The 12,836-nt window shown below is 41.4% G+C and overlaps 2 protein-coding genes across 2 annotated transcripts in view; one reads left to right on the top strand and one right to left on the bottom strand.

Annotated features, from left to right (window-relative positions):
• The window catches only part of LOC109832910 (rhomboid-like protein 15), a 22,687-nt gene extending 13,739 nt beyond the window's left edge, over positions 1 to 8,948 (bottom strand). Inside the window, exon 1 of the mRNA XM_020400393.1 lies at positions 8,800 to 8,948. Within this exon, the coding sequence (XP_020255982.1) occupies positions 8,800 to 8,823 (24 nt within the window). The 5' untranslated portion in view covers positions 8,824 to 8,948. The remainder of the gene's footprint in view (positions 1 to 8,799) is intronic.
• Positions 11,021 to 12,454, top strand: LOC109834593. The gene is made up of 3 exons (XM_020402628.1): positions 11,021 to 11,548; positions 11,631 to 11,859; positions 11,946 to 12,454. Exons 1-3 carry the CDS (start codon positions 11,021 to 11,023, stop codon positions 12,452 to 12,454), a joined length of 1,266 nt encoding a protein of 421 aa, XP_020258217.1.

Here is a 12,836-nt window from a genome sequence, read left to right as displayed (position 1 = left end):
CAAGCATCATCATCATCATTCGTCGACTGCATGACTTGGCATCGACGACTTGGCCACATGAGCGAGAAGAGGATGCAGATTATGGCTGCGGGAGAGAGGCTTCCGGGTCTGAACAAGATCGATCTGACTTTCTGTGAGGACTGCATCCTAGGCAAACAAAAGAATGTGAGCTTCAACAAGACCGATAGCGGCAGTAATTAGGGTCATCTACCTTTCCTGCCTCCTCTGGCTTCCTAATTTCAGGAAGCTGTAACTTGTTGTTCTTCCGCAGTAGCTGGAATAAAGTGTCCACATGTTCTTCCTTGAAGGAATACTGTTTGGGCACTTTTTGCTTATTGGGAGCTTTGCCTTGATTCGTGGGCGGTGGTACCCGAGAGTAGTCGGCTGCTAGGGTCTCTTTTCCCTTAGACCGCTGAGCGTTGTTCTGGTTGCGTTGCTGTTGCTGTTGCTGTTGCGGCTTGGGTTGTGCAGCTTCCTCGGCTTTCACCCGAGCTACGATCTCTTCAGCTTGTTCTCCTTGCGAAACAAGTTGTCTCCAGGAGCGACACTCTGCTACCCCCATCTGGGCAAGGAGCTGAGTCTGCAGGTTGTGCCTGCAAGTTTCAACCAGGGTTGACTGAGTCATACCTGAGGGGCATCGCAATGCCATGCTGCGGAATCTCTCCACGTAGGCCTTGATTGATTCGCCTTTCCTCTGTTTGGTAGCGAGAAGAGTCGGGACCGAAACTTCTGTATCGTCCTCGAAGAACCTGGCCAGGAAAAGCCTTTCTAAATCTACCCATTTCTGAATAGATCCAGCAGGCAGTTTCATAAACCATTCAAATGCCACTCCTTTAAGAGTGCCAATGAACAATCGCGTCAAGATGGCATCGTTCGCCACCACATCTCCAGTTTGAGATTTGAAATAGTAGATGTGTTGATTTGGCGATCCTGTGCCATCGAACGGTTGCAAGGTTGGAGCTTTAAACTTTGACGGGTATGGAGCTATATCCCATTCGGCAGGATAAGGTCTCACCACTCCTTCTTCACGGAGCTCACTTCTGTTGGCGATTGCATTGAGGCGAGCTTCTAGTTCATCCATTTTAGTGGATTGAGGATGCAGTTCTTTTTCCACCTCCTTTTCACCCTCAGAAGAGGATCCCAAGTTGAGAGTCTCACGATCCGAATGCTCGGTCGCTTTCTGCTTCCCTTTTGAGGTTGTCCTCCGGGAAGATTCGGGTTTGTGGCCTTTTTCAGCAATAAGTTGGGCCATCATGTCCTTCAATTGGAGAAGTGTCTCCTGTTGCGCCTGGAGCATGACCTGGTGTTCGTTCACTCTCTTGGCTATGTCCTCAGGATTTCCCGCCATGTAAGCAGATACTTCTTGTGGTCCGACCGAGCTCGAAGATTGAGATTCGGCTATTGCCGAATGCTCATCACTTGTTGTAATTCCTTTGGCCAACTTTTGATAGTTAACCGGGCGAATAGCTCCTGTCTGAGTCCGAGTATGCCTATAGACTCCCTCAAATTCATCACAAATTTCCCGAACAGTCGGGGAATGACTTGTTTGTGACTCATCAGAATCAGGATGTGAGGATTTGCCTCTGCCGACCATGTTGATGGTGACCTCAGGATATTCAATTTCAGAGGTCTTCTTCTTGTGGCGACGCTGTCGTTTAGCAGGTCTAGCGACATTCGTCAACCTATTAAACACCGATTGCCTAGGCGTCGATGAGCAACAACTGCATTCGGAGAGGACAGCAGAAATGAGCCGTTCACACTGGCATGAATGAGCCACTTGCTGTGTTGGCTTTCCTCTTGACAGCAATTCACGCAGGTCGGAGACCTGAGAAAGATCTCGTGAAGGTGGAGATGGAACCCCCTGCCCTTGGATGGGTTGAACATGAATCTCAAATCCATGTTGTCCCTTTTGAACCTGACGGACCGTGTCATGCTCTTGATAAGAAACACGAGAGTCGCGTTTAGGTTTATAAACACGAGGCTGAGGCCTGTGTTTGATTGATGGACTAGATCCTTGTGGATCTTGTCCTGATTGAACGCACACTTGTGGTGTGCGTTTTGATGTTGAAACAGACCCCTGAGGGTCGTTCTTTGTTTGAACGCACACTTGTGGTGTGCGTTTAGATGAAGAAACAGATCCCTGAGGGTCGTTCTTTGCTGGAACGCACACTTGTGATGTGCGTTTGGTTGATAACCCAGACCCCTGAGAGTCGGGTTTTGATTGAACGCACACTTGTGGCGTGCGTTTGTTTGATGACCCAGACCCCTGAGGGTCGGGTTTTGATTGAACGCACACTTGTGGCGTGCGTTTGTTTGATGACCCAGACCCCTGAGGGTCGGGTTTTGATTGAACGCACACTTGTGGCGTGCGTTTGTTTGATGACCCAGACCCCTGAGGGTCGGGTTTTGATTGAACGCACACTTGTGGCGTGCGTTTGTTTGATGACCCAGACCCCTGAGGGTCGGGTTTTGATTGAACGCACACTTGTGGCGTGCGTTTGTTTGATGACCCAGACCCCTGAGGGTCGGGTTTTGATTGAACGCACACTTGTGGTGTGCGTTTGGTTGTTTGAACAGACCCTTGAGGGTCTTGTTTTGACTGAACGCACGGTTGTGGCGTGCGTTTGAATGATTGAACGTGCCTTTGGAGGTCACGTTTTGGGACGCACTTTTGAGGTGTGCGTCTATGTTGAACAACGCGCCACTGAGGGTCGCGTTTGAGTTGAATAACCCGAGGCTCATAGTCGGGTTCATTGCCACGAAGTGTGCGTTCTGGAGCAGAAACGCACAGTTCGGGCACAAGCTCAGAAACGCAGTCTTTGCGTTGTGCAGTAGCTTGGCTGTTCCGCAAGTATGCTCGCCGTAAGGATCTTCTCCTTCGTCGAGCAGCATTTTTCTTAGCCTGTTTCAAGGCCTTGGCCGCGGCATCGTCGGCGTTGGTTGGGCTTTCCTCCGACATAGGTCTTTTTTGACCTATTATTTGCCGTAGTGATACGGGGGAGGAATCTTCAACTCGCAGAGCGAGTTTAAGGTCTTGGCCAAAGGAGAGGGCTTTCTTTGGCATCTCAGCAGTAGTGTTGACCTCCGTAGAGGTCCTGTGGGTATCACGCCTAGCTTTTGGGCTAAGGGACCCAGAGGAGAGGACCTCCTCATACTTGGCTTGGTCGAACTCTACGACGAGAGTTTCGACGGTGGTTCCTGTAAGGTGAACGTCGGATTGCGCCACCACTTCCTCGTCAGAGAAGCTAGTCCCCAGCGGAGTCGCCATCTTTTGTTGGTAGGAAATTTGATGTAAAAAGACAAAGAAAGAAAATTTGACTTGTATTCTCTCAAAATCGATTACAATTTGGATTCCGATTACAAAAGAGAGGAGAATGAATTTGATTCTCCCCTTTGTTTAAAACTGGGTTCTTCTTGGTAGCGGTGGAGTGCCTCCTTCGATTGATCGCGTCGAACTTGCTCTCCGTTGACGATCCGACCGTCCTTCTTCACTGGAACAATTGAAGTGCTTGATGACTTCGGTTTAGAACTCTTAACGAGTGTAAAGAACTCTGAACGAGTTAAGAACTCTGATAAGAGTTGTTGAAAACCGAATGTCTGGTTTGATGTGATTAACTTGCGTTGCAAGCTAATTAAGAACTCTTAACGAGTTTAAGAACTCAGAATGAGTTAAAACTCTGTAACAGAGTTGTTGGAACCGAAAATTCGGTTAATTGCCAAGTGGATGATACCTTTGATGAAAGGATCCTTCGGGATTTGATTAACTGATCGTTGATCAGTTCCTTGATCTCCCGAAGATCTCTTCCTTCCGATTACTCAACTGCCGAGATTTGTTGACCTTGGGTGGTTTTGATACCAGCTCCCCTCAACTCTTTGCGGTTTTGATCTCAGAAACCGATTGATCAACCTATCAACCCGCCAACCCCTTACTCAGTTGAGTAAGTTGGTTATTTATAGGGTGATGTGGAGTGTAACCAACCCCTATTTCCGCTCCTTTGTGGGCGAGAATCCCTCAGAACGTGGGATAACGGTTTTGAGGCCGTTCGACTTGCGTTTGAACAAGTCAAAACGCCTCAGTTGGCGTTATGGGCTTTAACTCTGCGTCCAAGGCTTGAGATGCAGAGTTAAATCTCTGTTAGAGATTTGAGACGCACAGGCCGTGTGCGTTGAAGCTCAACTCTGCGTCCAGAGTTTGGGACACGTAGTTGAACCTATTGAAGAACGCACGTTATGTGTGCGTTTGGTGCTTGAACTCTGCGTTGCAGAGTTAGACATTCGCTGGAGAACGCACAAGTTGTGTGCGTTTCGAATTTGAGAAACGCAGAATTAAACTTCTACGTTTGATAGAGGTTGTTGACTTGTAACATCGTCTGCCATGACATTGCAAAGGCCATTGTTTATTGGTCTTTGCCTGTTATAAGATATGAGAGTCGTCAGATTGTAACTCTCACCAACGATCGTGAAGGCCACTGAATAGGGTTTTCATCAGCTGTCGGAAGTGTCGTCAAATTGTAACTCTTCTCGATCTGTGTGAAAAGTCTCCTATTTGCCCTTTCCGACTGTCGACCCGAAAGCTATTTGATTGTAGCTTTCGTTGTGAGAGCTTGACGGGAATCAACATCCATAGTGTTTTGAAGATGGATATTTGCCCACAGCTCTCTACCAAGCGACTCACCAACTAAGCCCAACCTTTTATTTCTGAAATCATTACACTGCTCATCAGCATCTCTAATAGTTGCTAATATAATATTAGTCATGCTGTTGTCGCAGCCATCAAGATCAATCATCTCAGAGATGAGGCCTTGTTTATAGCGGTTGCAGAGTTGCGGATGCAGTGATTAGAAAGTCGTCTGATTGTAACTCCCATTATCAGGGCTTGATAGAGATTAGCTATCCATTGTGATTTTTAGACAGCCTACAGTTACTTTTAATAAAAGATATATGTTTGATCATGGGAAAGTTTCTGTTGAGTCTACAGGAAATATAGAGAAGAACATGAATAAGGTGGAGCTTCAGGTGAAGCTCGAGGGAGAGACTTCTCAAAAGTCGTCTATAAAAATTGCTCCTACAGTTGTAGAAGAGCAACATGATTCAGGCTCAGATGATGATGATGCTGAGACTGAAGAATCTTATTCCATAGTCACTGGCAGAGAGATGAGACAGATCAGACCTCCTCAAATATATGCACATGCTGAATTAGTGGCATATGCTCTCACGACAGCTGAAGAGATGTGTATTCAAGAGCCATCAAACTTTACTAAAGCTGTCTCATGCGGAGAATCTGGACGTTGGACCACGACTATGACAGAAAAACTCGAGTCACTTTACAAGAATCAGACTTGGGATTTGGTGCAATTACCTAAGGGTAAAAGGGCAATTGAGAATCAGACTTGGGATTTGGTGCAATTACCTAAGGGTAAAAGGGCAATTGGATGCAAGTGGATTTTCAAAAAGAAAGAAGGGATCCGGTGCAATTACCTAAGGGTAAAAGGGCAATTGGATGCAAGTGGATTTTCAAAAAGAAAGAAGGGATCCCAAGGGTTAAAAATGCTAGATTCAAAGCACGGTTGGTGGCTAAGGGTTATAGACAAAAGGAGAGAATTGACTATGATGAAGTGTTTTCTCCAGTTGTGAAGCATACCTCCATTCGTGTATTGCTTACCATGGTTGCTCTAATTGATCTGGAGCTTGAACAGCTTGATGTGAAAACTGTATTTTTGCATGACGAACTTGAGGAGACTATCTACATGTCTCAGCCAGAGGGATACTTCGTAGAAGGTGAAGATCAAGTTTGCAGATTAAAGAAATCTTTGTATGGTCTGAAGCAATCTCCCAGAAAGTGGTACAAGAGGTTTAATAATTTTATACTTAGTCATGGGTACTCAAGAAGTACTTATGATAGTTATGTGTACTACATGCATCTAGGAGATGATTCTTATCTTGTATTATATGATGATGACATGCTTATTGATGCTAAGAACATGTTGCAAAAGAAACAACTCAGTGATGAGTTTAAGATGAAAGATCTTGATGCAACAAAGAAGATCTTAGGTATGAAGATCAGGAGGGACAGGAAAGCTGGAACATTATCTCTCTCACAAAAGAGTTATATTGAAAAGATGCTTGAACGCTTTGGGATGAAGAGGGCCAAGCCCGTTACGACTCCTTTGGCTCCTCACTTTAGGCTCTCGGCTTCAGATTCACCTACAAGTGAGAACAAAAAGAAGATGTCCCGAATTTCATACTCTAATGCAGTGGGTAGCATTATGTATGCTATGATTTGTACTCGTCCAGACATTGCCCAGACAGTCAGTGTAGTGAGCAGATACATGGCTCAATCAAGGAAGGCACACTGGGAAGCAGTGAAGCGGATCCTTCGGTATCTCAGGGGTACCTCAGATTTAGGTTTAGTTTTTGATAGCAGTACTTTTAGAACCTCAGTTGTAGGTTTTATGGATTTTGACTATGCAGATGATCTCGATAAAAGAAGATCTTTGACTGGTTATCATTTTACTCTTTCTAGCTCAGCTATTAGTTGGAGATCGACTCTACAGTCGACAGTTGCTTTGTCTACTACAGAGGCAGAAAACATGACAGCAGCAGAAGCGGTAAAAGAGGCTATTTGGTTGAGAAATCTCGTAAGGGAGCTTGGACTTCAGCAGGAGGCTAGTTCAGTTGTATTTTGCGACAATCAGAGCGCAATACATCTAAGCAAAAACTCAACACATCATGAGAGGACAAAGCATATTGATGTCAGATATTATTTCATTCGTGAGGTAATTGCTGAAAGAAACATCACGATGAAGAAGATTGGTACTGCAGACAACCCAGCTGACATATTGACCAAACCGATCCTGACCTTCAAGTTCAAGCACTGCTTGAATTTGGGAGGCATTCGTACTTGTTAGGTGGCCCCGTTTGGGGCATTGTTTGCAAGACGAGTGAAATTCACTAGTTATTGATGTTTGAGAATTCAATCCAATGTGAAAATTGTTGATATTGACTTGAATTTGGCCAAATGACCGGGACTCATTTGTTTTGAAAAGGAGAACACAAAACTTGACTTCGGGGGGAAGTGAGGTCGTTGTCAATCGCCCTCACTTCAATTCACTCTCAAGTTTTTCCAACAATTACGGCTGATCTGATTTGAGCCAAAGAAACATCAGCCGCTTGAAATTGATGTCGCCCTCACTTCGGGTAGAGAAAGTTCAAATTGAGGTGGCCCCTGTTAGATTCTCTATATCTCTCATTCTCTCTTAAACTCTCAGTGGGTTTTACGACGAGTAAGAAGAGAGCTACACAAAACAGAGTCCTCTCAAATTTTGTATGTGCGTTGTATTGAGAGATTGAATATAGTGAAACTCCTTTCTTGCCGTGGACGTAGATCAATTTGATCGAACCACGTAAATATTGTGTGTTTGTGATTGTTTCTGTATTTTCTTTTTTTGTGTTTAATTATCCCAACAAATACATATAAGGTGCACGGGAAGTGTAAGAAAATCAGGTCCAGTGCAGAATAGATTCATAGATGATAGACCACTCCTTGTGATAGTACACACTTCAATTACATAACATCCGGACTTCATTTGAACTCACATCATGAAAATTAAAAACTCAAAAAATCAGTCCAAATTCAGAGACTCCTTCATTGGCGATCAACGCTCAAGCAAGATACTACTTCTAAATTGTTTTCTCCAGACCATGTGTGAGAAAAATCAGATAACCCTGTAGCATTGAACTCTCCTTTAAGATGGCAAACTATCTGTGATACCTTGGCGCTCTCTAATCTGAAAGGTACTCCTATATATTATCAACTCCGTGATTATCAAACAAAGGTAAAAGGCATTTCAACAAAAGATATGAAACTCAACAACTAAAAAATACCAATGATAACAACATGTGAGATTGACTTAAACTTCATTTCATACAATTAATTCTGGAGGACATTTATTTCTTTTGTTAATGCATCCATTTATGTAGATTTGGTATTCGAAATTGAATGTACTCCTTTGACATGTTAATATGTTATGCATAAGGGTGTTGCTACAGGGACCCAAATAGGGGACCCAAGGCATGGGATAAGTGAGGTGTCACCATCCGGTTGCATGATGCACTGTTTATGAACAGTGCATCATACAACCGGATGGTGACACCTCACATGTCTCATGCCCGTCCCATGCCTTGAGTCCCCTATTTGGGTCCTTGAGGCATTAATGTATGCATAATAGTTCTTGCGTATGGGCCCACAGGAGGTACATGAAAATGTTATGCAGGTTAGATCTTGCAATTCTATGGACACTGAGTGAATTGAGTGTACGCAAGCAATATAAGCTCGAAAGTAATTGACAACTTGATCAATAATCAACCTAGACAACCTATACTATTAGAAAATTTGTCCAAAATACTACAGCCTGTATAGACCAAAAAAACCTCAGATTACATCCATGAATCACTAAAACTAGCATTGACAGCCACATTGAACAAGTGTTCCAAGAGATGTAAACATGGCTCGATTTCATCGTAGACCTAACAAAATCTAGGGCTTGCTAACATACTCCATTCTCAGTAAAACCCTATCATCAAATTCTTCCACTTTCCCCAAGACAATATCTCCCATTTCTCGATCATCAAGTCACTGAATCTCACTCACAAACTGGATAGATTAAAAAGAAAAACCCTAATCACAACGTAACGTGATCAAAGGAACCAGTAAAATCCTGAAAATTTTCAAGTTACTAAGTACTGCGTAGGATCTAGATCTATGAGAATGGGATAAGAGCGAACTAAGAGATCCGTTACCTCGCTTACGATGTTCGATCTCATTCTCTCTCTCTCTCTCTCTCTCTCTCTCTCCTTTTGCTCCCAATTTCCTTTTGTTGCTTGGAAATTTAAGAAGAAGAAGAAGACTGGACTTTGCTCGCGTCTAGTTTTGAGATTCGAATCATAGAGAGAGAAGCGTGAGAGGTATTTCGAGGCGTAAACGGCGTTGTTCGCCGTAAAGAAACGGCCGCGGTGTTCACCAGTTCCCGCTGTTGTCGATAACGCCGTTAGTGTGGTGGGCTTATGGCCCACGTGCTAATTCGACTAGCCTAGTTTAGATAGCTTCACGTTCAATTAAAGACCAACCAGTAATTATTTAAAAATATTCGTCAAAACCGACCTAGTTTCAACCGTCGGGCTGAACTAGGTCGGTTTTGACGAAAAAATATGAAATTTCACGGGACTTAAAATCCTGTGAAGTTTAGTAGTCATTTAACTAAGCTACTAAACTCCACGAGACATCAAGTCCCGTGAAGTTGCATAGTTCAAAACAACTTGAGCTGAAACGAACTTCACGGGATTTGAAGTCCCGTGGAGTTTAGCAGCTTAATTAAATGGCTGCTAAACTTCACATGACTTCAAGTCCCGTGAAGTTTGGGAACTTATTTCGTCAAAACCGACCAAGTTTTTGCCCAATAACTGAAACTATGTCGGTTTTGACAAATACTGTTGAAATAGATCGTTTTTTAGAAATATTTTTAAAAAATGGTCGGTTTTGAAAATTTGTTCATGTGGTTTCATTTTGGTTCTTAGGTGTTTATTGAACAGAATGTAATCATTTGATGGAAGTCCTAATATTGAAAGAGCAATGCAAAAAATAAAATAAAAAGAAATATAAAATTAAATAAAATAATTACTTACTTACTTTAGGGTTCTTTTCGCTAGAAACCACCTTATATTTAGGATCAATTTACATAAACCATTTTATACTTTTAATTTATACCTAGGCCAGCTACAAAGTCAGTTTTTCTTCCGGCCAACCAACTAACCCACTTTGCTACTAAAACTTTTCTGAGATTTCAACAATACCTTCACTTAATCTCACGTGTAAAACATGTGGCCTCTCTTGTTGATTCTCTAAAAACTTTCCACGTGAGATCAAATGAAGGTTTTGTTGGAATTTCAAAAAAAAATTAGCAACAAAGCACGCTGACATGGCTGACCAGGGGAAAAAATTACTTTGTAGACTTGTAGGTGGTTCAAATATAAATTAGAAACATAAGGTGGTTTGCGTAAATTGACCCTAAATATAAAGCGTTTTCCAAGATTTTCCTGTTAGGGGCTGTTTGGTTCGCTAAAAAAATTGGAAATGGAAAAAAAAGGAAATGTTTTCTTAAATATTGGTCCATTTCTTGTGTTTGGTTCACTTCTTAAAAGTAAAAAGGAAATGAGATGAGATGAGTTGTCACCATATTATTGGATTATGTGAGTGATTTTTAAATAAAACTTATTGGAGGTTCTTTTCTTGTGTTTGGTTGGCTAAAAAAATAAGGAAAAGACTTAAGGGGTTGTTTGGTTCGCTTTAAAACCCCGTAGAAATGCTTTTCTCCTCCTGACACCCGCTCCACATCGACAAAACCCATTCTAGGGTTTTCGTTTCCCATCTTTGGTTCGCTTCTCCCCCTCGTCCCTCCAGCCGCGGAAATCCCCTCCACATCGGACTTTTTTCTTCGCCCCATTTCCTTCGAAAACGAGAGGAAATCGCCCCCGATCTGTACTGTTGTCAGATCTCGGGTAAATGGGGGGAAACACGGTTGAGGGCTAGGGTCACCTCCTCTACTTTGATCTTCCTGGAAACTGATTTCAGACTTAAGGTATGATTCTCAACTCAAAATTGATTTGTTAAAAATTTTATATGATTTGAATTATTAGGATGAAATTTTGCATTTTCTATAGTTATCTAGAAATTAACAGAAATTTATCTAAAAATATAATTGTAATTAACTAAAAATATTCCTTCAAATATTATTATAATTAAGTAAAAATTATATTAATTATTATAAATATAATTGAAAAGAGAACAGAAATGAACTGACAATTATCTTAAATGGTCGTAAAAGAAACTGAAAATATTGATGAAAATATTAACTGAAAATTAACTTTAGATCTTGTTATGTGTCATTTAAGTTTTGATTATTGACATTGCATGTGAATGCTTGGTAGGTATATTAATTATTTCAATTTGATTTTTGCATCGTAGATGGATGGTGATGGGGATTGTACCGATGAACAAAGTGTTGTTAATGTGGTTCAAGGTGCAGCACTATATGTTCTTGTTATAATAATTACATTCATAAGGAGAATGCAAGCTAGACGTAAATCTATACGTCGTGGTCCAAGTGAGGAAAAAAAAAGACAAGAGAGGTCTAGAATTGAACATATAGAGCGTATTTATAATGGTTTTAGTGATAGTTGTGTGAATTATATTAGAATGCGGAGTGGTGCTTTTGTTAAGCTAGTAAGTATAATGAGGAACAATATGCTTCTAAAAGACTCAAGGAATATATCAGTGGAAGAACAACTTATCAAGACACTAAATATTTTGGGTCATAAATCTAAAAATCGCATTGTGAGATCTCATTTCATAAGATCAGGGAAGACAGTCAGTAGATATTTCAACAAGGTTTTACAAGCAATTATCTGTTTGCGTGGACGCTACATGAGACAAGCCATCAATGATACTCCCCAAGAGATCGTTAACAACCAGCTATACTATCCTTATTTCAAGGTATATCTACATTTTAACCACAGTTACATGTATAAGCAATGAAAATAAATGATAACTTAGTAATGTGATACACGTATTATAGGATTGCATTGGTATGATAGATGAGACTCATGTTGATGCAATGCTTCCGATTAATCTTGTTGCACGATTTCGAGGCCGCAAAGGTGTTACACAGAACGTGCTTGCAGCTTGCACCCCAGACAAATTGTTCACATATATCTTAGCAGGTTGGGAGGGGTCTGCAAATGATTTTAGGATTCTCCAAGATGCATTATCTAGACCACAGCCACATGGATTGAAAGTCTATGATGGTAATTATATAAAAATTTAACTTAAAATTTTTTAAATTTAATATGCAAAATTGACTTCTTTAACAATTGTTTTAATAAAATTGTAGGCAAATACTATCTGTGTGATGCTGGGTACCCTACCATGCCAGGTTTCATATCTCCATACTGTGGTGTTCGATATCATTTGAAAGAACATTCGGGTAAAACACCTAAGAATAGAAGGGAATTATTCAATTTAAGGTATTCTTCTTTGCGGTCTAAGATTGAATCTGTATTTGGCACATTGAAGAATCGTTTTAAGATTTTGTGTGCTAAGCCGCATTATCCATTTCCTACACAAGTAGATATCGTATTAGCATGCACGATACTTCATAATTTCATCGCAACTGTTGACCCAAGCGATGAACTACTCAGCGAGTCCGAAATTGATGAAGATATTGATGGTGAGGTGACAAATGAGAATGATAATAATTTAGTTGATTTTACTCAGACTCAAACTCAAAGAGAACAAACTGAATCAAGAAATGAGTGGAAGACCCTTAGCGATAACATTGCTTGGGCGATGTGGGTGGACTATTGTGATAAGTATAATCATGGTGTAAGTACTGAGACTTAATTCTCATATTTGTTGTACTATTTATGCTCATGTATGTAGTGACAATTTGATGGTTTGTCCACTTTTTAGATTTTGCTTTTCATTCATGTAGTCATGTTCTTATATTTTGCTTTGCAATATCAATCATGTATTCATGTTCTTATATTTTGCTTTGCAATATCAATCATGTATTCATGTTATTATATTTGACTTAATTAGTGATGGCTGATACTCCTAAAGGCAAGGGTGTAGCGCCATCTCAGCCTCCACCCTCTCAACCCCCTCAGTCATTGCATCAAGGCGATAGTGGGTATTTTCCTTTTCAGCAGTCATACTTTGGGCAACCACCTCATGCATTTCCCACCATGCCATTCCATGATGGCAGTTACTTCCCGATGCACCC

The sequence above is a fragment of the Asparagus officinalis genome, chromosome 3 (genome assembly GCF_001876935.1).
Source record: "Asparagus officinalis chromosome 3, Aspof.V1, whole genome shotgun sequence".
Lineage (NCBI taxonomy): Eukaryota > Viridiplantae > Streptophyta > Magnoliopsida > Asparagales > Asparagaceae > Asparagus > Asparagus officinalis.
This window is presented reverse-complemented; position numbering and strand designations above follow the sequence as displayed.

What these genes read in the sequence shown, in the direction of transcription:
- LOC109834593 (XM_020402628.1), top strand. Translation starts at nt 11,021, where the DNA reads ATGGATGGTGATGGGGATTGTACCGATGAACAAAGTGTTGTTAATGTG. An exon ending in TATACTATCCTTATTTCAAG is followed by an intron (nt 11,549 to 11,630) that starts GTATATCTACAT and finishes CACGTATTATAG; the next exon opens with GATTGCATTGGTATGATAGA. An exon ending in TGGATTGAAAGTCTATGATG is followed by an intron (nt 11,860 to 11,945) that starts GTAATTATATAA and finishes ATAAAATTGTAG; the next exon opens with GCAAATACTATCTGTGTGAT.